The sequence below is a fragment of the Fundulus heteroclitus genome, chromosome 16 (assembly GCF_011125445.2).
Source record: "Fundulus heteroclitus isolate FHET01 chromosome 16, MU-UCD_Fhet_4.1, whole genome shotgun sequence".
Taxonomy (NCBI): Eukaryota; Metazoa; Chordata; class Actinopteri; order Cyprinodontiformes; family Fundulidae; genus Fundulus; species Fundulus heteroclitus.
Window position 1 is genome coordinate 16666799 of NC_046376.1, and position 24182 is coordinate 16690980.

A 24182-nucleotide genomic window follows, 5' to 3' on the forward strand; every position below is an offset into this window, starting at 1 on the left:
TAAGAAAGGGAGGATGTTTAGTTTTTTCATATTTAGATAATGATATAAATCTTTCCTTGATAGCATCTTTACACGTAAGAATATCTGGGTAACTCCATTGGGACACAGGTAAGATATAGATGCTATAATAAAAATGTAATAAATAATGTAAATGAATGTTTTAGTATTTTAGACATGTGTTCACAATATGCTAAAATGTAATTAGAACAAATCGTATTGGGCTAATTCGAAAGTCACTAATTTTGCAGGACTGAAAACGTGCCAAAATGAGCACCGATGCAGAGATGGCGAGTTATGGCCCGGCGTCCATATACCTCCGCAAGCCAGAAAGAGAGAGGTTAGAGGCTCAAAATACTCCATTTGATGCCAAAACAGCCTACTTTGTGGCGGATGTCGAGGAAATGTACATCAAGTGTAAACTTGTCAAGAGGGAGGGTGGCAAAGCCACAGTTGAGACAGTAGGGGGAAAGGTGGGTCAGACTTTCTTCAATTTTGGAACTTTCTGTTCTTCTTTTTAAATACATTTGTGACAGCTCATTTTATTTTCAGACTGTCACAGTGAAAGAGGATGACATTCATCCCATGAACCCTCCAAAATATGACAAAATTGAGGACATGGCCATGATGACCCACCTCAATGAGCCCTGTGTGCTGTTTAACCTCAAAGATCGTTTTGCATCTTGGATGATCTATGTGAGTGGTAAAATTAATAGATTACCTTAAAAACATAAAAAAGGTTAAACTCAAATTAAGACCACAATTTCAAGCAGGAATATCTGTTTTTTTCCAGACTTACTCAGGCTTGTTCTGTGTCGTCGTGAACCCCTACAAGTGGCTTCCAGTGTACGATGCTCACGTTGTTGGGGCATACAGAGGCAAAAAGAGGATTGAGGCACCGCCTCACATCTTCTCTGTCTCTGACAATGCCTATCAGTTCATGCACACTGGTAAGATCTTGAACAGTGACAGATGGTGATAAAGATTTACTACATAAAATTTATATACATTAATATTTATTTCAGATCGTGAGAACCAGTCCATCCTGATCACGTAAGTAATGGATATGTTTATGTACATTTGTAGAAGTGTAACAATAAGACAACATAATATCAATTATTCCTCTTCCCAAGTGGAGAATCCGGTGCTGGAAAGACTGTGAACACCAAGCGTGTCATCCAGTACTTTGCAAATATTGCAGCTATCGGTGGCAAAAAGGAGCCGCAAGTCGCCAGCAAAATACAGGTGATTATGTATTTTAAGTAGTAACCACCTCCACATGACTTTATATGAATGTAGAAAATGCTATAAATGTGTGCTTTCCTTTAAGAGCACAAAGATCAGAGAATTTGCTGTTTGTTAAACATTTGCTATAAAGTAAAACATTAAAAATACATTTTGTAGGGTTCACTGGAGGATCAAATCATTGCAGCAAACCCTCTGCTGGAGGCTTATGGTAATGCCAAAACTGTGAGGAATGACAACTCCTCTCGATTTGTAAGTATTATGGGTCAGAGAGAAAATCTACTATACTAATTTGCATATCAAGCATTCTAATAGTCAGAGTGTGACATGTTTAGGGTAAATTCATCAGAATCCATTTCGGAACCAGTGGCAAACTGGCCTCAGCAGATATTGAAACATGTAAGTAATTTTAACAAACTATTCTGTCACATGGGAATGGATTTCTGTTTAGATATTGTATGATGCAGTTTGAAAAACAATTGAAGGTATTTACTCCTGATGTGAGATGAAACATATTGTGCAGTAGCCTATATTGTTTTCTCACACTAATCTGTAAAATTTAGATCTGCTTGAGAAGTCCCGTGTCACCTTCCAGCTGTCTGCTGAGAGGAGTTACCACATCTTCTACCAGCTGATGACAGGCCATAAGCCAGAGCTGCTGGGTATAATATTAGATCACTTGCTCACCATATTTGGATGAAAAACACACCATACATGTTATGGCTATTTCTTCTGATCCTTTGCAGAGGCGTTATTGATCACCACCAATCCCTATGACTATCATATGGTCAGTCAGGGTGAAGTCACTGTTAAAAGCATAGATGATGTGGAGGAGTTCATTGCAACAGATGTAAGTTTTCATGTTTAGCTAATACAAACCGGCCGTTTCAAGGGATGCTTCAAAGTTTAATGACATGGTTGAAATCTATTGTAGACTGCAATTGATATCTTGGGCTTCACTGCTGATGAGAAGTTTAACATCTACAAGCTCACTGGTGCTGTGATGCATCATGGCAACATGAAGTTCAAGCAGAAGCAGCGTGAGGAGCAGGCTGAACCTGATGGCAATGAGGGTATGAGCCAAAAATACACAATTTTTTTCTTAGATGTTTCCAAATATATACAAAAATATACATGCTTTATAGTGTAATGTAAGGTTGGTCTTAATGGGAAAAAAACTGTCTTTTTTCTTAAAGTGGCTGATAAAATCGCTTACCTTCTGGGGCTGAACTCAGCTGATATGCTTAAGGCTCTGTGCTACCCAAGAGTCAAAGTCGGAAATGAGATGGTCACCAAAGGTCAGACCGTCCCACAGGTAATTCCAACCCATCTGTCAAAATATGACATAACTTACAATAATGGTTGTGGTATATACATTTAAAATACACATTTTCTGTTTAAAGGTTAACAATTCTGTCAGCGCTCTGTGCAAGTCTGTCTATGAGAAGATGTTCTTGTGGATGGTCATCCGTATCAATGAGATGTTGGACACAAAGCAAGCAAGAGCCTACTACATTGGAGTCTTGGATATTGCTGGCTTTGAGATCTTCGATGTGAGTGAAGAAAAAACATGACATCTTTCTTAAAGATGGTCCTAGTTTGTTATACAATTAATAAACTTCTATCAATATAGTACAACAGCTTGGAGCAGCTTTGCATCAACTTCACCAATGAGAAACTGCAACAGTTCTTCAACCATCACATGTTTGTCCTGGAGCAAGAGGAGTACAAGAAGGAAGGCATTGAGTGGGAGTTCATTGACTTTGGTATGGACTTGGCTGCCTGCATTGAGCTTATTGAGAAGGTGAGTAGCTTTATTAATCCATCATCTTTTGGGTGATCTTTCATTTTAAGTTGAAGTTCTAATTTAAATTGTTAATTGTTCTCAGCCAATGGGCATCTTCTCCATCCTTGAAGAGGAGTGCATGTTCCCTAAAGCCTCTGACACAACTTTCAAGAACAAGCTGATTGATCAGCATCTTGGCAAGACCAAGGCCTTTGAGAAGCCAAAGCCTGGAAAGGGCAAAGCTGAGGCTCACTTCTCCCTGGTTCACTATGCTGGTACAGTGGACTACAACATCACTGGCTGGCTGGACAAGAACAAGGACCCACTGAACGATTCAGTGGTTCAGCTGTACCAGAAGTCTACAAACAAACTGATGTGCTTACTGTATTCTGCTCATGCTGTAGCTGAGGGTAAGAACCAGTTTTAAATTATCTGATAACCTCAAATTGAGTAGATTAATCTATCACCCGAGAAACCTTCTGCAGACACAAAGAATAGCCATATATTATAATATATTGCAATAAAGAAAGGAAAATTATGAATGAGTGTGTATGTATGGTTGTTTGTTCTGGTTCTCTGTGTTGCCCTTTGATAGACCAGTGACCTGTCAGGGGTTTACCCCACATCTCGCCCAACGACTGCTCCGCAACTTTGCAAGGACAAGTGGTTATAGACGATGGATGGATTACATTTTATTTTATCATTATCTTTGTTATAATTTCAGCTGAGGCTGCTGCTGCTGGAAAGAAGGGTGCTAAAAAGAAGGGTGGTTCCTTCCAGACTGTGTCTGCTCTTTTCAGGGTTTGTAAACTTTCATAGAGAACTTTGTGAAGCAAGTTTTTCGTTTAAACTGAAGACTGATATGATACTGATCTACAGGAGAACTTGGGTAAGCTGATGACCAACTTGAGGAGCACCCATCCTCACTTTGTGCGTTGCCTGATTCCCAATGAATCAAAGACCCCAGGTAAGAAGCCCATTCTTATAGTTATCAAAATACTTTGTAACACTGTGGAATTATTTGACTAAATATATTTTCGTCCTTTAGGTCTTATGGAGAACTTCTTGGTCATCCACCAGCTGAGGTGTAATGGTGTGCTGGAGGGCATTAGAATCTGCAGGAAGGGCTTCCCCAGCAGAATCCTCTACGGTGACTTCAAGCAGAGGTGGCTGCTATTTCCTTTCTGAACATGAAAAAGATATTTCAAATGTGAAAATGCCAACAACATCCAAAATTTCTCTTGTAGATACAAAGTATTGAATGCCAGTGTCATCCCTGAGGGACAGTTCATTGACAACAAGAAAGCTTCAGAGAAGCTGTTGGGCTCAATTGATGTGGACCACACCCAGTACAAGTTTGGACACACTAAGGTATATCTCTGGACAGATTATTCAGGCATAAATACTGTGTGTAAAAGTGCAATGAGAATCCCTTCATTCTGACCTTTATTACATTTTCAATGGCAACCATAGGTGTTCTTCAAAGCTGGTCTTCTGGGTACTCTTGAGGAGATGAGAGATGAGAAACTGGCTGAGCTGGTCACCATGACTCAGGCTCTCGCCAGAGGATATGTTATGAGGAAGGAGTTTATTAAGATGATGGAGAGGAGGTAGGAGTGTTATTAGATATGCTAATGAGTTACATAACCTTTGAAAAGTAAGCTCCTTCTGTAGTAAAAGTAACATTCTGTTTTTATTAACTGATTTTTCAATCAGAGAGGCTGTCTATAGCATCCAGTACAACATCCGTTCGTTCATGAATGTCAAGAACTGGCCATGGATGAACCTCTACTTCAAGATCAAACCCCTGCTGAAGAGCGCTGAGACTGAGAAGGAGTTGATGAATATGAAGGAGAACTATGATAAGATGAAAATAGACTTGACTACTGCTTTGGCAAAGAAGAAGGAACTGGAAGAGAAAATGGTCTCCTTGATGCAGGAGAAGAACGACTTGAGTCTCCAAGTGGCTGCAGTAAGTAGGCAAACAAGTCATATATAAAATATCTATTTATATAATAAACAATGGTCATGCGATTTTGACACTTAAGGTTACTAACCCACAGATTGTGTAAAATATTTTAATGCATGTTAGGTCTATTTAGATACAAGTTAAAGGTTTATAAATTCCAGAAACTGCATAATCACTAAACACTGTGTTAGTAAAGAACTGTATTCATGTCAACTCTACTCACAAAACCTCATAGGAAGTTGAGAGCCTCTCAGATGCTGAGGAAAGGTGTGAAGGGCTGATTAAGAACAAGATCCAGATGGAGGCCAAACTCAAAGAGACCTCTGAGAGACTGGAGGATGAAGAAGAAATCAATGCTGAGCTGACTGCCAAGAAGAGGAAGCTGGAGGATGAATGCTCTGAGCTGAAGAAGGACATTGATGACTTGGAGCTCACCTTGGCTAAAGTGGAGAAGGAGAAACATGCCACTGAAAACAAGGTTTGCATCGATTAGGCACCATTATAAAAGTTTAATACATGCATTTACAGGATGAATGAAATCTACAAAGTTCATGAGTTCATTCAAACGTGTATATCCATTCAACCTTTAGGTGAAAAACCTGACAGAGGAGATGGCTACTCAGGATGAGGCCATTGCCAAGTTGACCAAGGAGAAGAAAGCCCTCCAAGAGGCCCACCAGCAAACACTGGATGATCTCCAGGCAGAGGAAGACAAAGTCAACACTCTGACCAAGGCCAAGACAAAGCTGGAACAGCAAGTGGACGATGTAAGAAAAGTGTTTATTTTCCTTAGTATGATCGCCCAAGATGTGAACTAATTTTTGTATTAATCGCTGATTTTGAATCTTCCTACTATGGTATAGCTTGAGGGCTCACTGGAACAAGAGAAGAAGCTCCGTATGGACCTTGAGAGAGCCAAGAGGAAGCTGGAAGGAGATCTGAAACTGGCCCAGGAATCCATCATGGATCTGGAGAATGACAAGCAGCAATCTGATGAGAAAATCAAGAAGTAAACGAACATTTTTTGTTTGTTTTAAACAATAAATGTGTTGTTTTTAAAGTTACACTCAAGATTTATTTCTTGATTTTTAGAAAGGACTTTGAAATCAGCCAATTTCTCAGCAAGATTGAGGATGAACAGTCCCTTGGAGCTCAGCTTCAAAAGAAGATCAAGGAACTGCAGGCAAGAACAATAAAATTTGTTTCCATTTAGCCTGGGTTCACTGTTAGCAGAACGATCTTAACCTTTTTATTTACTTGTATTCTAGGCTCGTATTGAGGAGCTGGAAGAGGAGATTGAGGCTGAGAGGTCTGCACGGGCTAAAGTAGAGAAGCAGAGAGCTGACCTTTCCAGGGAGCTTGAGGAGATCAGTGAGAGGCTTGAGGAGGCTGGTGGAGCCACAGCTGCTCAGATTGAGATGAACAAGAAGCGTGAGGCTGAGTTCCAGAAGCTGCGTCGTGACCTTGAAGAAGCCACCCTCCAGCATGAATCTACCTCAGCTGCTCTTCGCAAGAAGCAGGCCGACAGCGTTGCTGAGCTGGGAGAGCAGATAGACAACCTGCAGCGCGTCAAGCAGAAGCTGGAGAAGGAGAAGAGCGAGTACAAGATGGAGATTGATGACCTGTCCAGCAACATGGAGGCAGTTGCTAAAGCCAAGGTGAGTGCATAGTTCCTGTTTTACAATTGCCAGACATACCAATTACGGTTCATAAATGGCTTTTAACATCAATTTCTGATGGTTTCAGGGCAATCTGGAGAAAATGTGCAGAAGTCTTGAGGACCAACTGAGCGAAATCAAAGCTAAAAATGATGAAAATGTCCGCCAGCTGAATGACATTAATGGACACAGAGCAAGACTCCAGACAGAGAATGGTGATTCACCTGACCTTATGCCAGTGTTTTATATTGTTTATAAATGTCCAGTAATAATTAATTTGTGACTTTCACAGGTGAATTTTCTCGTCAACTTGAGGAGAAAGAATCTCTTGTTTCTCAGCTGACAAGAGGCAAGCAGGCCTTCACTCAACAAATTGAGGAACTCAAGAGACACATTGAGGAGGAAGTGAAGGTTTGACGATTACCAATAATTCTTGCCCAAACCTTTGCCATTTGTAAATTTTTCAGCTTTTAGAAAATCAGATTCTACCAGGAAATAAGTATTTTTAAAACAAATATACAGTATTGTCTAGTATGAGCAGATCAACAGAAAGACTTTGTTTACCTCAGGCCAAGAATGCCCTGGCCCATGCTGTTCAGTCAGCCCGCCATGACTGCGATCTGCTCAGAGAGCAGTTTGAGGAAGAGCAGGAGGCCAAGGGTGAGCTGCAGAGAGGCATGTCCAAGGCCAACAGTGAGGTGGCTCAGTGGAGGTCCAAATATGAGACTGATGCCATCCAGCGCACTGAGGAGCTAGAAGAGTCCAAGTAAGTCTTAATAAATATCTCTTGATGAAACTGCACATGATATTTCATTAACTATTTTTTACAAATTATAACACATATTCACTATAGGAAAAAGCTTGCCCAGCGCTTGCAGGAGGCTGAGGAATCCATTGAGGCTGTGAACTCTAAGTGTGCCTCTTTGGAGAAGACCAAGCAGAGGCTCCAGGGTGAGGTGGAGGACCTCATGATTGATGTGGAGAGAGCCAACTCTCTGGCTGCAAACCTTGACAAGAAGCAGAGGAACTTTGACAAGGTACAGTAATTTTTTTAAAGAAAAGCAGCTACTTTAGATAAATGCATATTCTTAATTCATTCTTACATTTCCAGGTCCTGGCAGAGTGGAAGCAGAAGTATGAGGAGAGCCAGGCTGAGCTGGAAGGAGCCCAAAAGGAGGCTCGTTCTCTGAGCACTGAGCTGTTCAAGATGAAGAACTCCTATGAAGAGGCACTGGATCAGCTGGAGACCATGAAGAGAGAGAACAAGAACCTGCAACGTATGTCATTCTTAAATAAACATAAAGAATGGTGAAACATAGGTTTTTCAGATACAACTCGTAAATGTAGCACTCCAACTGTAATATAGCTTATCAACTTAAAAGACAACAAACACTGATTTCTTTTTTTGGTAGCTTTGTGTTTGAACGCTCATTTTTAATTGCAGAGGAGATTTCAGATCTGACTGAACAGATTGGGGAGACAGGAAAGACCATCCATGAGCTGGAGAAAGCTAAAAAGTCTTTGGATACTGAGAAGTCTGAAATTCAGGCTGCTCTAGAGGAAGCCGAGGTAAAACCCTCTCTCACTAATCAAAAAACAATTTAAATGACATAATATATCCAGTATCCATTTTCAGAATACATTATTTTCAAACAACTAATCTGTATGCTTAAACCATTTAAAGGGCACACTGGAGCATGAAGAGTCCAAGATTCTCCGCATCCAGCTTGAGCTCAACCAGGTCAAGGGTGAGATTGACAGGAAGCTGGCAGAGAAGGATGAGGAAATGGAGCAGATCAAGAGAAACAGCCAGAGGGTGATTGACTCCATGCAGAGCACTCTTGATGCTGAGGTCAGGAGCAGGAATGATGCCCTGAGAGTCAAGAAGAAGATGGAGGGAGACCTAAATGAGATGGAGATCCAGCTGAGCCACGCCAACAGGCAGGCTGCTGAGGCCCAGAAGCAACTCAGGAACGTCCAGGGACAGCTCAAGGTAAGTTTAGTGGCTAAGCACAATTTAAAGAGTTTTAGAGAAAAGTAGTTTCTGACAGAAACATTTTCATTGCCTTTAGGATGCCCAACTGCACCTTGATGATGCCCTCAGAGGACAGGAGGACATGAAGGAGCAAGTGGCCATGGTGGAGCGCAGGAATGGTCTGATGATGGCTGAGATTGAAGAGCTGAGAGCTGCTCTGGAGCAGACAGAAAGATCACGTAAAGTGGCTGAGCAGGAGTTGGTTGATGCCAGTGAGCGTGTTACACTGCTTCACTCTCAGGTCGGGTTTTAGTCACTGACAAGAAGTCAGAGTTCTCTAAGTTATCAAACACACACATCTAAAACGTATTACCCTCATTCAATAACAGAATACCAGTCTTCTTAACACCAAGAAGAAGCTGGAAGCGGATCTGGTCCAAGTCCAGGGGGAGGTGGAAGATGCTGTTCAGGAATCAAGAAACGCTGAAGAGAAGGCCAAAAAGGCTATCACTGATGTCAGTTTACATCTCATCTTCTACTGACTCAATAGATATCAGTTTCAAACTTTAAAAGATAATTTGTTGTTTTAGGCTGCCATGATGGCTGAGGAGCTGAAGAAGGAGCAGGACACTAGTTCTCACTTGGAGAGGATGAAGAAGAACCTGGAGATCACAGTCAAGGACCTGCAGCACCGCCTTGATGAGGCTGAGAACCTCGCCATGAAGGGTGGCAAGAAGCAGCTCCAGAAACTGGAACATAGGGTAAGAACTGTGATACCTTTCAAATTATATAATTCTAAGATATATTTTTTTTGCCACACAACATCTACTGATCCCACTCTAAATGTATATTATTCTTGAAATATTATTATTTGTCATTACAAAAAAGGTTCGTGAACTGGAGTCTGAGGTTGAAGGCGAGCAGAGACGTGGAGCTGACGCTATTAAAGGAGTCCGCAAATATGAGAGGAGAGTGAAGGAACTGACCTACCAGGTAATATCTAGCTTTTAGTACATCTACAGTAACGTTTTTCACTTGCTTTTAATAATCAGCACATATCTGTGTCACATCTCTAGACTGAGGAAGACAAGAAAAATTTGGTCAGACTTCAGGATCTTGTAGACAAGCTCCAGCTTAAGGTCAAGTCTTACAAGAGACAGGCTGAGGAGGCTGTAAGTAAAAAAAAATGTATCTTAAATATCTTGTATTTAAATAAGAAAAAAACAATATCCAAAAAGATTAGGTCAATAGGATGTCCTCCTATCTACTTTAATACAACAATCAACCAACTTTCATTCTCAGGAGGAGCAGGCCAACACCCACATGTCCAGGCTCAGGAAGGTCCAGCATGAGATGGAGGAAGCTCAGGAGCGTGCTGATATTGCTGAGTCCCAGGTCAACAAGCTCAGAGTCAAGAGCCGTGATGTTGGAAAGGTAACAATGTTAGATCTGCCCTCCTTAGGTAGATTACATAATTAAAAATTCATTAAACAAATTTCAGCTGAAGAAATTGATAAAGTTATATCATCTTTGAAATCTAGCAAATCCCCAGGACCTGACGGATTCCGAGGGGAATGGTATAAATTGTTTAGAGAACAACTGATACCAATAATGGTTAAAACTTGTAACTTATCTTTAAGGAGGGTATTTTACCTCCACCCTGAAAGAAAGCCAACATCTCAGTAATTCCTAAGGAGGGGAGGGAGATACAGTGTGGTTCTTATAGACCAGTCAGTGTCCTGAACAAGGATTATAAAATATTTTCAGCTCTTTCAGCTAAAAGGATGGAGGAAATAATGCATTTTTTGATTGATGGAGCTCAAAGTGGATTTATAATTGGTAGGCAAACCCAAAATTATATGAGAACCTGCCATACAATAGATTATGTTAAAAAAGAAAAAGCTTTTGATTCAGTGGACCGGGGCTTTGTTTAAAAGGTCATGCAAACGTTTGACTTCCTTAATTTTATTAATAGTGTGAGAACATTATATACATGCTCTGTTGCAAGAATTAAAGTTAGCAGGAGTCTCTCTGGGACAGTACAGTTATAATGTGGATGCAGGCAGGGTTGTCCGTTGAGTCCGGGATTATTCAATTTATTTTTCGAGCCCCTTGCTCAAGCCATGAAGCAGGACCCAGGCCTACAAGGTATACCAATAAGAGTTACGTCTCCATGCTGATTATGTGTTAATTAGTTTATTAAACCCAGAATCTGGAGTCCTCAGGCTGATAGATTTTCTGCCAATATATGATGACTTGTCAGGCTACACTCTTAATATTGAAAAAACACAAACTTAGATTTTTAACTTTACTCTTGTGACTGATCTGTGGACAAAATACAAATTCGACTGGCATTCCGGCTTTATAATATATTTAGAGGTAAGACTTACAAAAGATGTATCAGAGCTTTATGCCAAAAACTATTTACCTGTTAACACATGCATAAAATAAGATTTAGATAGATGGGCTTCATAATAATGGTAATAAAAATCAAACAGCTTACCTAGATTACTCTATTTGTTTCAGTCACTATCCACATTCCTGAGAGCTAGTTTCAAGAGTGGGATAAAGCCATTTCTTTTTTTGTTTGGAATGGTAGACCCCCTAGGATTAGATTTAAAACCTAACAGCCTGCCTGCCAAGACTATTTTATAGCAGCACCACTAAGACCATTTCTACTTTGGCGTAATACTGATTATAAAACAAAATGAAAAGCGATAGAGTTGTCATTGCTGAATAAACCATTACAAAGCTTAATAAGTAATGTAGCTGCCATTAAACAATGCAATATACAGAATCATTGGATTAACTTTTCATTTAAAATTTGGTTAGATCTGGTTAAATTATTTCATCTCCAAAAAGAGATTAGTTTACTGATGTGGCCAGTATATGACCCTGATTATGAACCAGGCCAAATTGACAGGGGTTACATTCATTGGAAAAGACAAGGAATCACTGCACTGTCTCCTATTAGATAAACAAGAACTTCTTGTACTTTTGAAAATAGGTGACAACCTTTTACCAAAACAGCTTTATACCATTAGTGATATCGGAATCTGAACCGCTTCTTTTTGTATTTTTTTTGTTAAACCCCCAAGATTGGGTTTTATTTTTCTCTTTTTTTCTTGTCTTTTATCTTTTTTTCCTTTTTTGCTACTTATATAATGGACAACTTTTCAATGAAAATTATTCTTTTAAAAAGAGAAAAGAATTGTAACAATGTTAATTTTAGCCATGGTCTTCCCATATAAATCTGCATTATACGTCAGTAAATAAAATCCTAATTTTGATCTTTACTAATAACTAATATATTTCTGTGCTCTCTGTTTTCAGTCGGATTCTGCAGAGTAAGAGTCCTGATATTCTCAAGTCCTTTCAACGGAGTTTATAAAATATGAACTGGTTGTTTGGTTATCTTTCTTGTGAAAATAAAGATGAGAATTGTCAATGGCTTTCATAAACTTGTCGTTTTCTTTTTGAATAACATCTATTTCAAATTAAAGTGGAGCCCCCTGAACAATGTAGGCTTTTCTAGAGTAAACAGCAGCAGTGTAGCACACAGAATACTGAACTGCTGTATTATGTTGATAATATGTGCTTTTAAATGTTCAGTGTAGAATCCTGACATAATATCAGCAATCCTACCATCCAAAATTGTCACACATGACACTGACCCACCAGTTTGCACACTGCCCACCAACAGCAATTTTCAGCTGTTTTTTTATTGTTAGTGGATGAGTTATATCGCAATTGAATACCCCAGCAGATGCCTAAAATAGATTTCATAAAACAATTATGGAGGATTATGAAAGCCATTCACTTAAAATAAACCAACTGTTACTGTTACAAAACAGGAAAAGAAAATTTTAATGCAACAGTGTTTATCTCCCTTCCATGAATACGAGAGGCAAATCAAATTCTGGCTAGTACTTATAAATAGCTCAGTCCTTCACTGCAGCCAAGTAATGTCCCATTTGAGATGTCACAAGCAACAGGTACTGTGTTGCCAAGTCCTTCAAGACTGTGTCCCATGGAAAATAAAAACCAAAGCTTGACCTGTAATCTTGGAATAGAATGAAATCTCCATGCATGCTTTCAATGACCTTTCATCTTCTCTCCTTAGTGGGCTTTAACGAAGGGGGAGTGCTTAATTTCATAGCACTTTTCTATGTCTCTAAAGGAAATATGAGGTGACATGAAAATATATCCATGTAATGCAAGCAGCAAAAGAAATCCACACCTCAAATTCCTGAAAGCGTATTCTGTTTTTTTCCACATTCTATATGATTTACAATGAATTCTCAGATCACCACTGATTATGATTCAGTTTGCAAAATTCCCAAATTGATACCAATTTAAAACCTGTGACTAAACCAGGGTTTAGCTCCCAAAAATTCCTTTGGCATATTGTTATTTAGTTCCAATAGCGTGTCACTCTATTGATATAAAAGAAAACTACAGACAGATTTTCTATTTTTCAGCCCACTAAATAAATGCATGAGTGCATTTTTTGTCAATTGCTAAAAGAGGAATGATTTCCACTTTATAAAAATTTAGATTAATAGTTTTTAAGGTTGGACAGTCAAGCCCATAATAGTTTTAGAGAGGGACCTAAGTTTTACTAAAACCCTTCGATTATGCTTCTTTAGTGGATCCAAGTCTTAATTAAACAATATTGCTGGAGAATATTTTCCTTTCTGTTGAACTTATTTTGGGAAAGATCTTGGACAAGGCCAGTGAATCGATTAAGACAGAAACTAAACATGACTACAGCATTTGTTGTCATATCCCAGATTACCTGTATTTGACGCCAAATTACTTTAACATCAAATACATGTTTTTACTAGTGAGAGATAATCTGGTTAAATTTAAAGTCAGCTGGGCTAAACATCCACAGATAACTATAGTGTCTCATTTTCTCTGAGTGAGTTTTATTCTTTTCTTAGCTGGCATCCTTAAATCAAAGCCACATGCCATGCATGTAAAATACTACTTATTTTAAGTCTGATTTCTTTGCATAACAGTGGGTTGGGGGTGGGGGCAGAGTGTCAATCAGGAATATTGCTGACTAAGGTTGCCACAGAAGAATGCAGATTATTATTTCAAAACATTGCATTGCAATTTATTCATCCCAGTTATATGGATTGGTAATAATAAGTACAAAAGAGACTACAGTTGAGTCTGTTTGCTGTAAACTGCCCTTATCACAGATATAAGAGTAAAACTATGATATAATATTTGAGAGCACAAATGCCTGAAGTACCATGTCTTGGCAGGCTGTCATTTCAGACATCAAGGCTGCAGGGACAGGGTGGTTAGCTTGATAAGGGAGGCCTACATGAGGAGGCCCGCTTCTCCCTGACATACATACCCATAGAGACAGAACAAATGCACACGGTGCCAGCGTCCTCTTTTCACATGCGGCTCTTTATGCTAAAAAACGGTGAACAATACAAGCACCGCAGTTGCTTTCCGTGCATGTGCGTTTTACTGATATAATGTAAACACATTACCAGACAACAAAAGAATGAGGGTCCTGAGTAAAACTAGCTTTTAAGCCACACGGTCCGAACAACAAAAAACAAAAGAAAAAAAAAGAACAATACTGTATCAAAAAAATACTGCAAAATATTGAAAGTGATGCCAATGGAAGCCACTTATTGTGTCAGTGGGTGCCGAGGGGAAACATGTCGATAAAAAGGGAGTGAAACTCTGTATTCTGGCACTTTATGGAGCTTTGGCTGCCAATTTAGCACAGAGGTCTGTTTGGATGCGGGGACGCAGCCTGGGATGGTGGTGCAGGGATGTAAACAATGTCACAGAGGCCGAGTTCAGTCAAAATTTCAGGATGTCAAGGGCAACTTTTAATGATGTATCTCAGTGCCTCTCCTCTTGACTCAAAAGGCAGGAAACTTGTTGAAATCCATTGTATTAAACTGCATTGGGACAGATTACCACACGCTGGGTAAACTCTTCGGCACTGCAAAGTCCTCCTCTGCCTGCCCTCCTCCTTGGCTGGAGGAGGGCAGGCGACTGTCACCTCATCACAAGTTCCATAGGAAATGAATGGAAAAGGAGTGACGTCGCTCTCCGTGTGTCGGGCCCATTGCATCTCGCTGTCCCTTGTGCGGTGCTGTTGCAGCTGTTGTCCATTTTGCTAACTGCTATCACCACTATGTAGATGGTAAGTGATGTAAAGGTTGGATCAAATTCCCCAAGGTTAGCTATTTTTCCCTTCTTCAATATGTTTGACACGTCAGAAATAAAATAAAATAAAAACATCATTCATCCACTGTATATACCTGCTCATCTTTGCCCGGAAAATATTACAATTCTTTTTTATTCTATCTCATGTTGATGTACATTTTTGTTTAAATATTTATAAAATAACCAATAATCTTAAATCAGGATGAACAATATTGAAAGCTGAAGTATTACAGCCTTTCAACAATGGTAAAACCATCAGAGGCTTCCCGGAGCGAATTAACCAGATACAAAGATTTAATGTTAAAAAAAAAAAAAATACACGACTGAGGGTCCAACTGTGAAATCTGCTTTTTCTTACCGGTGCTGGTTGAAGCCTTCAGCATTTGAGAGGACATAAAGTTGACCTGAGTGTTGTACGTAGCCTGGACACTGCGTTTGATTCTCAACATTTCCCTAATTGTATCCTCATTTCCATGCCGGATCTCAAAATTCCAGGTCTGCCAGAAATTTGCTTTCACCTAAAAGAAAATATCTTTTATATATATCATAATGAACTTTTAAATTTGAAGACTTTAATGGTGTTCATTATTTCAAACATCCATAAAAAGGTTTAGCATAATTACTGGATTGGGTGGTGAAAGGTTTTTAGATATTAAGGTAAATAGAAACTAAGCCATTTTTATTTGAGCGATTTTGTAAATACACAATTTTCTTTATCACTTGTGTGACTTTGATGTTGCATAAAGTCAAGAAAAATGAGAAGAAACGCTTCCAAATATTGTTTTATGTCAAAAAAAAACGGTACTTCACCTCAATAGGTAAATAGCTCTGGTATATGTAACTCCATAAATTTCAGCTGCTCTCTTGATGTAGATATTAAACATATGGTGTCTCTCATCCATTTCCACGGCCTGTGTTGGTCTTTCATAGACAGCCATGGCATGTCGCGCTAATCCATACTCCTCTAACAGTGAGGAGTGCCGTAGAGTGCGTAGATCAATAATCCGGTCGTACATGCTTTTGTAGACTGATGATTAAAAATAAAATAACAAGACAAATGGGATGAACAGAAAACTATGGATCGGTCTCTGATTTTTATCATTATTCACAAATTTATGTGCATACCTGGAAAGTACCAAGGCTCTCCTCAAGGTCTGCCAACATAGACCACACCTTCAGGGACTTGTAGACTCTGTTTTGGACTGGCTCAGATTAGTCAAAGTACTTTGCTTTCTTAGATGGGATCGCTGTAGCTTTCTATCACAAAATCATAAAAATATCAACTTGGTATTGTAGGCACAATATATTTCTAACATGAAAAATAAAATTAGTTTCCTTTGCTTTTGACTGGTGCAATGAATCAGTTATCTAATATTTCTATATTTAAAGATTTGTTATGCAACAAGTTATTTGTAAGAAGCTTAACAATATTGTTTTATGTGACATCAGTGAGTATTTAAGTGTACAACCAAACATAATGAAACATCTATACACTGTGTTTTCAGACAAATTAAATATTACATTACACACTTGTTTTTCTTATTTCTCTGTTCCATTTGAGTGCAGACAGTATTTAAAACATATTTTTGCAGTTCCTGAATTTGCCAATAGATGTCCCTAACCGTTTAGTTTATAAAGCATCAATGTGCTTCTGACTTGTACTGCATTGATTTCTGTCTCTCTCTGTTTTGAGTCCAAATATAATTTTACAACATATTAACAGACATAGCAGGATAAGGAATTTTATCTCCTATTATTGCCGTTTCTTTAGAGCTAATTTTGTGTTTATTTGCGTCTCCCTTTTAACCTACTAGAACACCAGTAGGTCTAGACAGATTTCCACCACCTTCTCAAGTCAAGTTCGATTCAAAGTCTATTTCTGCTACAAGGGAGTTTTATCACTCCACATTTATCTGTTGTCCCCATGCTTACAAAAAATTTAAGTTAAAATTCAGATTGAGCACAATCTGCTAGTTTGAACTGAAAAAAAGATGGGATTTAATAAATAATACCATACTAAATCTGTCTATTTATTTAAATGGGATTACCAATGAAGAGAACTAGTGATCTTTTCTTTCTTCTTTATATAACTTGGTATAACAGTATGGTGTTATAACAATTTATACCTATTTGATTAAAAAAATCAGATAATACAGTCAAAGATAATTTATATTGGCTGGACTTTGTAGAATTATTACTCTGAAAGGAGAACACATAAAACTATTAAAATGTTTACTGCCTTTTTAGGAGTCAGTCTTTTCCTTATCTCCTCCAAAGAAAAAAAGAAGCAAACAAAGGAATAAATTAATAAAACAAAACGTGATCATAGGTGCTACATACACAACATGTGTAATACTCAAAAACAGAAACATGTTACCCTCAGTATGCATAGTGCCTGACCATAACTTTCATAGTAAAGCTCCATCTCTGTATTCACACCAAACGGCAGCGAGGTTGCCAATACTGGAAATCATGGTTTAAAGTTTTTGTAATTTCTTTACTTCCTTTTATAAAAACTTCCATACATCTCTTGATTTTAAACGTTGAATTCTTCCACTAAAGATAATTTGTACAAGTAGGTTTCTACCACAGCTTTCTATCTAGCTTCTTCTTCGTAAATATCACGCAGAATCAGAAAGAGTTGAATTGAAGTGACTAATCGTTCATTATACAGTATTCTCAACACGTCGTAGTCGTTTTCGTCAAAGAAGTCCCCCTGGCGTTCATCCTTGTATACGTGTTGCTTTAAACTAGGGTGTTTTACCATAGAACCGTAACAGTTTTCTCCTAGAAACTGTTTGATTGCAGATTTCAGCAAATGGAGCAGCGCAGTTTTTACAGCAGTAATGAAGGCCAAGGGCACCAAACCAAAATAAGTTTCTTGAATTTCTTCCTAGGAATATGCTGGATGCTGCAATTCCTCAAGGGGTCTTCTAGATTGTGGAGTTGCTATCACGGCCATACTGGATGGTGGAAGAGGATTGTAGCACGGAGAGCATTATGACACCATCGACCGCTTCTTTTGGAAGTGATTAGAGCTTTGGTTTGGGTGTGAAGCCAGAGGTGACAATAGCTCCGGCAAAGGGTGGTGCTACAGGAGTGGTGGTACTGGTGTTGAAGGCACCCTGAGAGGTAGTGAAATACTCTTTACAGCTCCTCATATCAGTTTTTATCTTCCTCCCTATGCTGTCAAATCTTTTGACTGTGGAGGAGGGTGTGGTTAAAACCATGGGAGTGGTCTAAAAGAACTCTCTGACAACTCCCTCAACAAGAGGGGCGTGGTTAAAGCCACGGGTTCTTGTAAGGGTTTAAAAGGGCTGCAACCTCTTGGTCATTCTTGTACTGTTGTCTCTGATCGCTCTCAGTCAAATATTTGTAAAACTGACTGTTGCGTTTTGGAAAGATATTGTAGCAATCGGTGAGGATCACATGAGTTTATGCTGCTTGACCTCCCATCCAACCCCGAGTAAACTCGGGTCGCCGATGCTGTTGAAACGCCTAGTCTGCCTGCTGTTGCCTCAGGAAGATGATGGAGGAGATATTGGGAGATGGACATTTTAGTTTGTGGGGGATTGTAGCCCTCTTTTTCTTTGTCTGTGTGCTAGCTGGACACCATCAGCTACAGGTAGCTGGCAGAGACTGCCACAGATTACCTGGAAAATGGTCATTTATCCACAACTCCGTCTTCAAAGACATCATCCAGTCTGACGGCAAGAAATTAAGCGCGGAGAAGAGATGGCATGCTGAAGGTGGTCATCCGGTTATTGATAAACATATCCATCCTTACAAATTCTTCGATCTCTCCCATTTCTACTGTAACATTACAACCAGGGCCACTTTGGACCTGCACACAAGCAGAATCCGGATCAGAATAAACTGAGTTTCCTAGTCTATTGGTAATATAATACATGCATTCAACTAAATATTTGAGTTATTTAGTTGGAAATGTGAGAAATGGATAGATGCTACGTTCCGATCTTAAATTTCCTGTAGCCTGTGGCGCCTTGTGCCCTTTTCGGGTGAAGCAGAAATGAGTACTTGGTCACCTGAATCATGAATCATGTAATCCAAAGAGGTTATATCAGCAGTCTCATCATGATTTAGGTGACAAAGTACTCCACTAACACCAAGCAATAGCTTCTAACGACCCAGGAAGCTATTGCTTGGTGGGTGGATAATTGATTTGCATCTGACTTAGAATGCACTTAGGAGGATGGGTCTCCATGTCCTTTAAAAACAGCAGTGCATAAACTACAGGTTGCTCAAGTGCGAGCCACCAGAATTGACAAAGACTCCTGGGTATGTGTCGAAACATTTTCAGAAAGAACTGAGGGAAAGTCAAGTTGCCTCTGATTTAAGCCTGTTCGCTGTAGCTAAAACAAATACTACAAATAGTGATAGCTATCGTATATTATTCTCTTTTGTGTGACTTATAAATATGTCACCTTTTCCTCTTAAGAAAGAACTTATTTAAAAAAATTCCCAAATAAGGAGCATCAAATTGCTTGTGCAGTAAGTGAGCATGTTGCAGGTGATCTAAAAAGATTGCATACTCAGTGTGTTACTGGCAGTTTGAGAATAGCTGTAAAAGAAAGATACATTTCAAAGCAATGGAGTTGGAGGAAATAATGATAATAACTATTTTAGAAAATAATAACATTGATAATAATAATGAATATTATTCATAGTAACACTTTAAGAATCTCAAAGTACTGCAAACAAATGTACAAAGATTGAACAGATAAAAATAATAATAGTTAAATTTAAAAAGATTAAATGTCAATCATAAAATCTGGAAAAGCTGACTTTTTCTGACCATGCCTACAAGATCAATTCTCGAGAATCCATCTTGTACCATTCGGGCTTCAATCGTTTGTTACCGAACAAAAAACAGTTCATGCCAATCGTGTTGCAGTATTGTGTTCTAAGGCAGGACATACTGCTGCAATGAAAGCAAGAGCCACTATGGCAAACCATTTTAACATAAATTCGGTTTCGTTTGACTATCCATAATTACGCTCCAGATATCTAAAAATGCATTCCGACTAGACAAAATAACATTTTGACTATCCAGAATGATTATTCAAGATATCTGTATTTACATTCTGATTAGGAAGAATAATAATTCAAGATATCTTCAATTACGTTTTGACTAGTCAAAATTATTTTCAAGATATCTCAAATTTTGTCATCGGATTTGTCATTGAAAGGGTCACACATCCGTAATTATAATTTAAGATATCTCGAACATAATTATGACTAGTCAGAATTACAATTTTTGATATCTGAAGTAAGAGATTGCGTGTAAGCCCCTTTTTGGCTGTACTAAGCTGTCCAAACAATTGCCTGAACATTCAATGGCGCTGGCAGTTTTTGACAAAATTGTAAGAAAATGCCATAATATAGAAAGAGCTTTTCAGTATGGGATATGCGGAGAGCGTGAAAATCGTGTACTTGAAGAATGCTTAAGAAATTTGTGGCGAATTTCTGATTTACTTTCTGCCAACACACACAATGCCCTGAAAAAATGCCTTACACCCTGTCCGCCAAAGTGCTACGTAAATCTGTGACGTATATGGCAAGCCGTTTTATAATTCAAGATATCAGTAACGTCATTTTGACTAGTCAGAATGTCAATTTAAGATATCTTTAATGGAAAAGCTGAATAATTCAAGATATCTCTAATTCATTTAGATATATCTGACAAGGAATTTTGACTAGTCAACATTACAATTCAAGATATCTTTAATTTAGTTCTGTCTAGTCATTATTTGCTTTTAAGATATCTATAATTCAGTTTTCACTAGTCAAAACTGCATATATCCTATCCAAAAATACATTTAAGATATCTTGAATTAGAATTATGTCTAGTCAAAACTAAAATCGAGATATCTTGAATTTACTTTATGACTAGTCGTAATTTAATTGTAGATATCTGAAATGTGTATTTCAGATAATCAGTAATTCATTGTAGATATCTTGAATTGATGTCTCCATACAACTCAATGGTAAATCTGACGTAATTTCGACTAGTCAGAATGTAATTCCTCGAATAGGTATTTTGACAAGTCAAAATATAATTAGAGATATCTTAAAACGCTAAAACATCCAGTCATAAAACAATTTGAGATATCTGGAATGTAAGGGCGGTACAACGGAATTTATGTTAATACGGCTTGAATAGAACTGATGATCCAACAGCTGAACCAACATAAGCTGCTCTCACATCTGTTTTGTCAGAATTCATGATTTCATCTTTGAAGGAAGAACAGCAAGAAGTGGCTTGACTAGCTTACCTTGTTGTGATTTCTCATGACACATGTTGCTTTCGTTTTAATTTGATACCGTGATTCATGTCATGGAAAAGTGATTACCAAAGGAGTGAAATACTGTTCTATTAAATAATCAGAGAAAACCTGGTTTTGTCTGTTGGTTTATTTTGTCGGAAAGTAGAACAGTGTTCCGAGAAACATTAACACAGAGCTTGTAGAATGTGTGCCCAGTAAGAAAACACTTTGTCCTTTATAGGAAACTGTTATTGGAACTCTAGATGGAATTCTAAACAATAGTAACTGAGTTCCCATCTTTACTAATTGGAGGGACGGCGGTGATGAAGTTCCAGCACCTTTATTGAGAAACAGAGCAGAGATCACATAGATGGAAAGTAATTGCACCCCACGGTTCCGCTGCGGTCTGCGTCTGTCCTGTCTCTGCCTGTCTCACTTTCCGGCTTTCCCTAATACCGAACAGTGGCTTTGGCTTGAGACATAACAAAGACAGTCTATCATAGACAATAATCATTTCACGCGGCATTCAACCTTGCACTCAGCAAACAGTGGATCTTATACACAGCCATCATGTCTGCAGGCCTCCCACGTCCTAGCGGCATGAGGCCATAGTGACTTCAGAATATTATTTCTTATAACAGAAACAGATGTTACCACAATGGAGGAGCCTGTCAAGGAGAAACAAACCCCTTTGTGAAAGATAACAACTCCATCCTGGTCCCTAATCTTTAACCCCTCCTAAAGGTCTGGGAAATACTCAGCTTCCCCTTCCCACTCTGAATTAGACTTAGACTTAGACAAACTTTATTGTCATTTTGTATGCACAGAGTGCGTACAGAATGAAATTTCGTTTGCATACAGCTTGAGAATTTCAGTGAATTGCAGAGGATTTCAGAATAAAGTAACTTTGCAGGATAGTTTCAGGATAAAGTGCAGCAGTGATTTCACAGTACAGCAATTGAAATGTAAACAATGCAGGACACATGTGATACAGAGTCCAGTTTTAGCTTCAGCAGTTCAACAGTGTTGAATTACTACCCTAACCCCAACAGTTTGACACATGGATAGAGATAATACAGTTCTAACAATGCTTTATGACCATGTAAGCACACACTGATAAACTGACTCTGATTAACCTTGCCCTTCTATAAAAACAGGCTGCAGGCTAGACCATAAAAAAATGCCATTTTTCTCTCACAAGGATTACACTTAGAAACAAAAAGAAAAAATTCCATCACAATCCACCCCATGATTATCCAATAATCATACAAACCAAAATTTTAAAAAGGATGATAGAAAAAGGGTGAAGTAACTTAAACATGGTTAAATAAAATAAGCAGAGTCATGTGCATGGGAAACGAAAAACCTGTCAGGCACCATCCAAACAACCATTTCTTAAGAAAATAGATAAGGCTGATAGGAAAACCTTTCCCACAATCCCTCTTGCCCAATAGGCAATCATTCATATGACTCTACAGCCTAAACATTGTTAAAAATAAATAATAAGTAAAAACACATAAATGATTAATTAAATTTATAATAAGCTGTAAAGGCATAAACCCTAAGGAAAACTAAGTCAAAATCAAATATTTGCAAGGATATTTCAGCTATCAGCCTTCCATTTGAGGTTTAGGCTTTAACGTCATGAGAGAAAATACAATTTTATATGTAAGCTAATCAACAATAAAATCTCCATTGTCCTCTTCCCCTGGTGTTGTTGCATCTTTAGGGATGAGGGAGAGTATGTGATAGGTCACACCTTTCTCAATGGAACACACCATAAGTCCACGGACACAAGGAATGATACAACAGCTACACAGAACCAAAACAGCTACAGAAGCAATTATAGCACATAAAACCGAAGCTACTAGAGCTTTCCATTTACCAAACACAGAATCAAACCATCCAAACAGTGAGGTGTCAACCCATGAATTTTCTGTCAGTTTCCCTCTAAGGGAACGCAGACCATTTAATGCCTTTTGTCACAGAGCCATGTGTTATTTGAAGTGAATGTACAGCAAGAGTCACCATATAGAACACACAGACCCCTTTCAGCCAAGAGCCTGTCTAAGGCCACTCTATTCTGCCAGCCAGTTAGTGAAGTTGCAGTCAGATGTTCAGCTATTCCAGAAAGAGCATTGTGGGTGAAATTAATGAACCGTTGCTGATTATAATAAAGGTAATTAATCCAATCTACGTTTTTGTTAACCGTAGGCCAGAGGAAAATAGACACAAACCCTGCAGCTATTTGATTTCTGGCCTTGAATTCATCTGCGACCCCTCTTGGTGCTCCCATCCAATGTAGATACGGCTGTCAAAGCAGGCAACGTAGACTGGACAATGATCAGACACAAGAAAAGAATGTTTAAGATGGACTCTGGACCGGGTCCGACATGATAGTGGAACATAAAATTTTTATCCTCGAAAAGAACCATCTAATATTGCGATAGACTGGCAACCTGTCCAGGTTGTACCCCGCCTCTCGCCCATTGACAGCTGGAAATAGGCACCAGCACCCCTCACGACCCCACAAGGGATAGGCATGTTAGAAAATTGATGGATGGATGGAACGCTCTATTAGCTAATTCAGACAAACAGTGCCAATAGTTAGGTCCACAAGGACCAAAGGTTAATTCAACAGCACATTTGACAGAAAATTTTCCATCACATTGGCTAAAACCAACCTTTTGGTAGGTGGGCACCAGGTGCCGCTTTGCCCAATCTGCTGAATGTCCCTCCTTTCCCCAAACCGATTTGATAGAAGCAGTCCAAAATTGATAATGTGCAGAACGTAGAGTGCTACACATTGTCAATCTGGCTTGCCAGGCAAGACTTTGTTAGCTCCTCGCTGACCCCACTCAAACAGAGTTTAGTCCGAGAAGAAACTGTACAGTTAGATTTACAGCGAGATTATTCTCTACACAGCTGCATTTACCTCCACCAACTCCTCACAACAGCTGCTTTGCCCAAAATATTACAAACCAAGGTAGCCCCATAATAATTTAATACAACACAACTGTGCTTTGTACAGAGCCTGTAAATAAACATTGAGGAGGAA

General features: G+C 38.8%; 1 protein-coding gene and 1 long non-coding RNA gene across 3 annotated transcripts; one reads left to right on the top strand and one right to left on the bottom strand.

The window, feature by feature from the left end:
* The first annotated feature begins 11 nt into the window (after nucleotides 1–11).
* LOC105932014 (myosin heavy chain, fast skeletal muscle-like) lies at nucleotides 12–12087 on the top strand. Of its 2 annotated transcripts, none has more exons than XM_036147903.1 (40): nucleotides 12–108; nucleotides 249–470; nucleotides 550–693; nucleotides 791–947; nucleotides 1023–1050; nucleotides 1131–1242; nucleotides 1402–1494; nucleotides 1578–1641; nucleotides 1806–1904; nucleotides 1989–2092; nucleotides 2177–2315; nucleotides 2439–2557; nucleotides 2646–2795; nucleotides 2876–3046; nucleotides 3132–3438; nucleotides 3753–3829; nucleotides 3908–3995; nucleotides 4077–4194; nucleotides 4276–4399; nucleotides 4502–4638; nucleotides 4745–5000; nucleotides 5233–5475; nucleotides 5588–5764; nucleotides 5861–6006; nucleotides 6090–6180; nucleotides 6266–6655; nucleotides 6744–6870; nucleotides 6948–7066; nucleotides 7225–7421; nucleotides 7509–7692; nucleotides 7767–7932; nucleotides 8100–8224; nucleotides 8340–8648; nucleotides 8728–8931; nucleotides 9020–9145; nucleotides 9221–9391; nucleotides 9519–9623; nucleotides 9707–9802; nucleotides 9933–10064; nucleotides 11964–12087. In XM_036147903.1, the coding sequence occupies exons 2-40, from the start codon at nucleotides 267–269 to the stop codon at nucleotides 11979–11981; spliced, it is 5817 nt and encodes a 1938-aa protein (XP_036003796.1). In that variant the 5' UTR covers nucleotides 12–108; nucleotides 249–266; the 3' UTR covers nucleotides 11982–12087. The 2 variants fall into 2 exon arrangements, with proteins under 2 accessions (XP_036003796.1, XP_036003797.1); XM_036147904.1 differs by lacking the exon at nucleotides 11964–12087 and adding an exon at nucleotides 10172–10204.
* Nucleotides 12088–15057: 2970 nt separating this feature from the next.
* LOC110369042 lies at nucleotides 15058–17982 on the bottom strand. The gene is made up of 3 exons (XR_004932933.1): nucleotides 17602–17982; nucleotides 15648–16094; nucleotides 15058–15355 (listed from the first exon to the last, which is right to left on the bottom strand). It is a non-coding gene; the product is annotated as an uncharacterized LOC110369042 (long non-coding RNA).
* Nucleotides 17983–24182: the final 6200 nt, after the last annotated feature.

Coding starts and splice junctions, on each gene's coding strand:
- LOC105932014 (XM_036147903.1), top strand. CDS start 267: ATGAGCACCGATGCAGAGATGGCGAGTTATGGCCCGGCGTCCATATAC. Junction 3,439..3,752: donor TGCTCATGCTGTAGCTGAGG/GTAAGAACCAGT, acceptor TTATAATTTCAG/CTGAGGCTGCTGCTGCTGGA. Junction 9,803..9,932: donor AGAGACAGGCTGAGGAGGCT/GTAAGTAAAAAA, acceptor TTTCATTCTCAG/GAGGAGCAGGCCAACACCCA.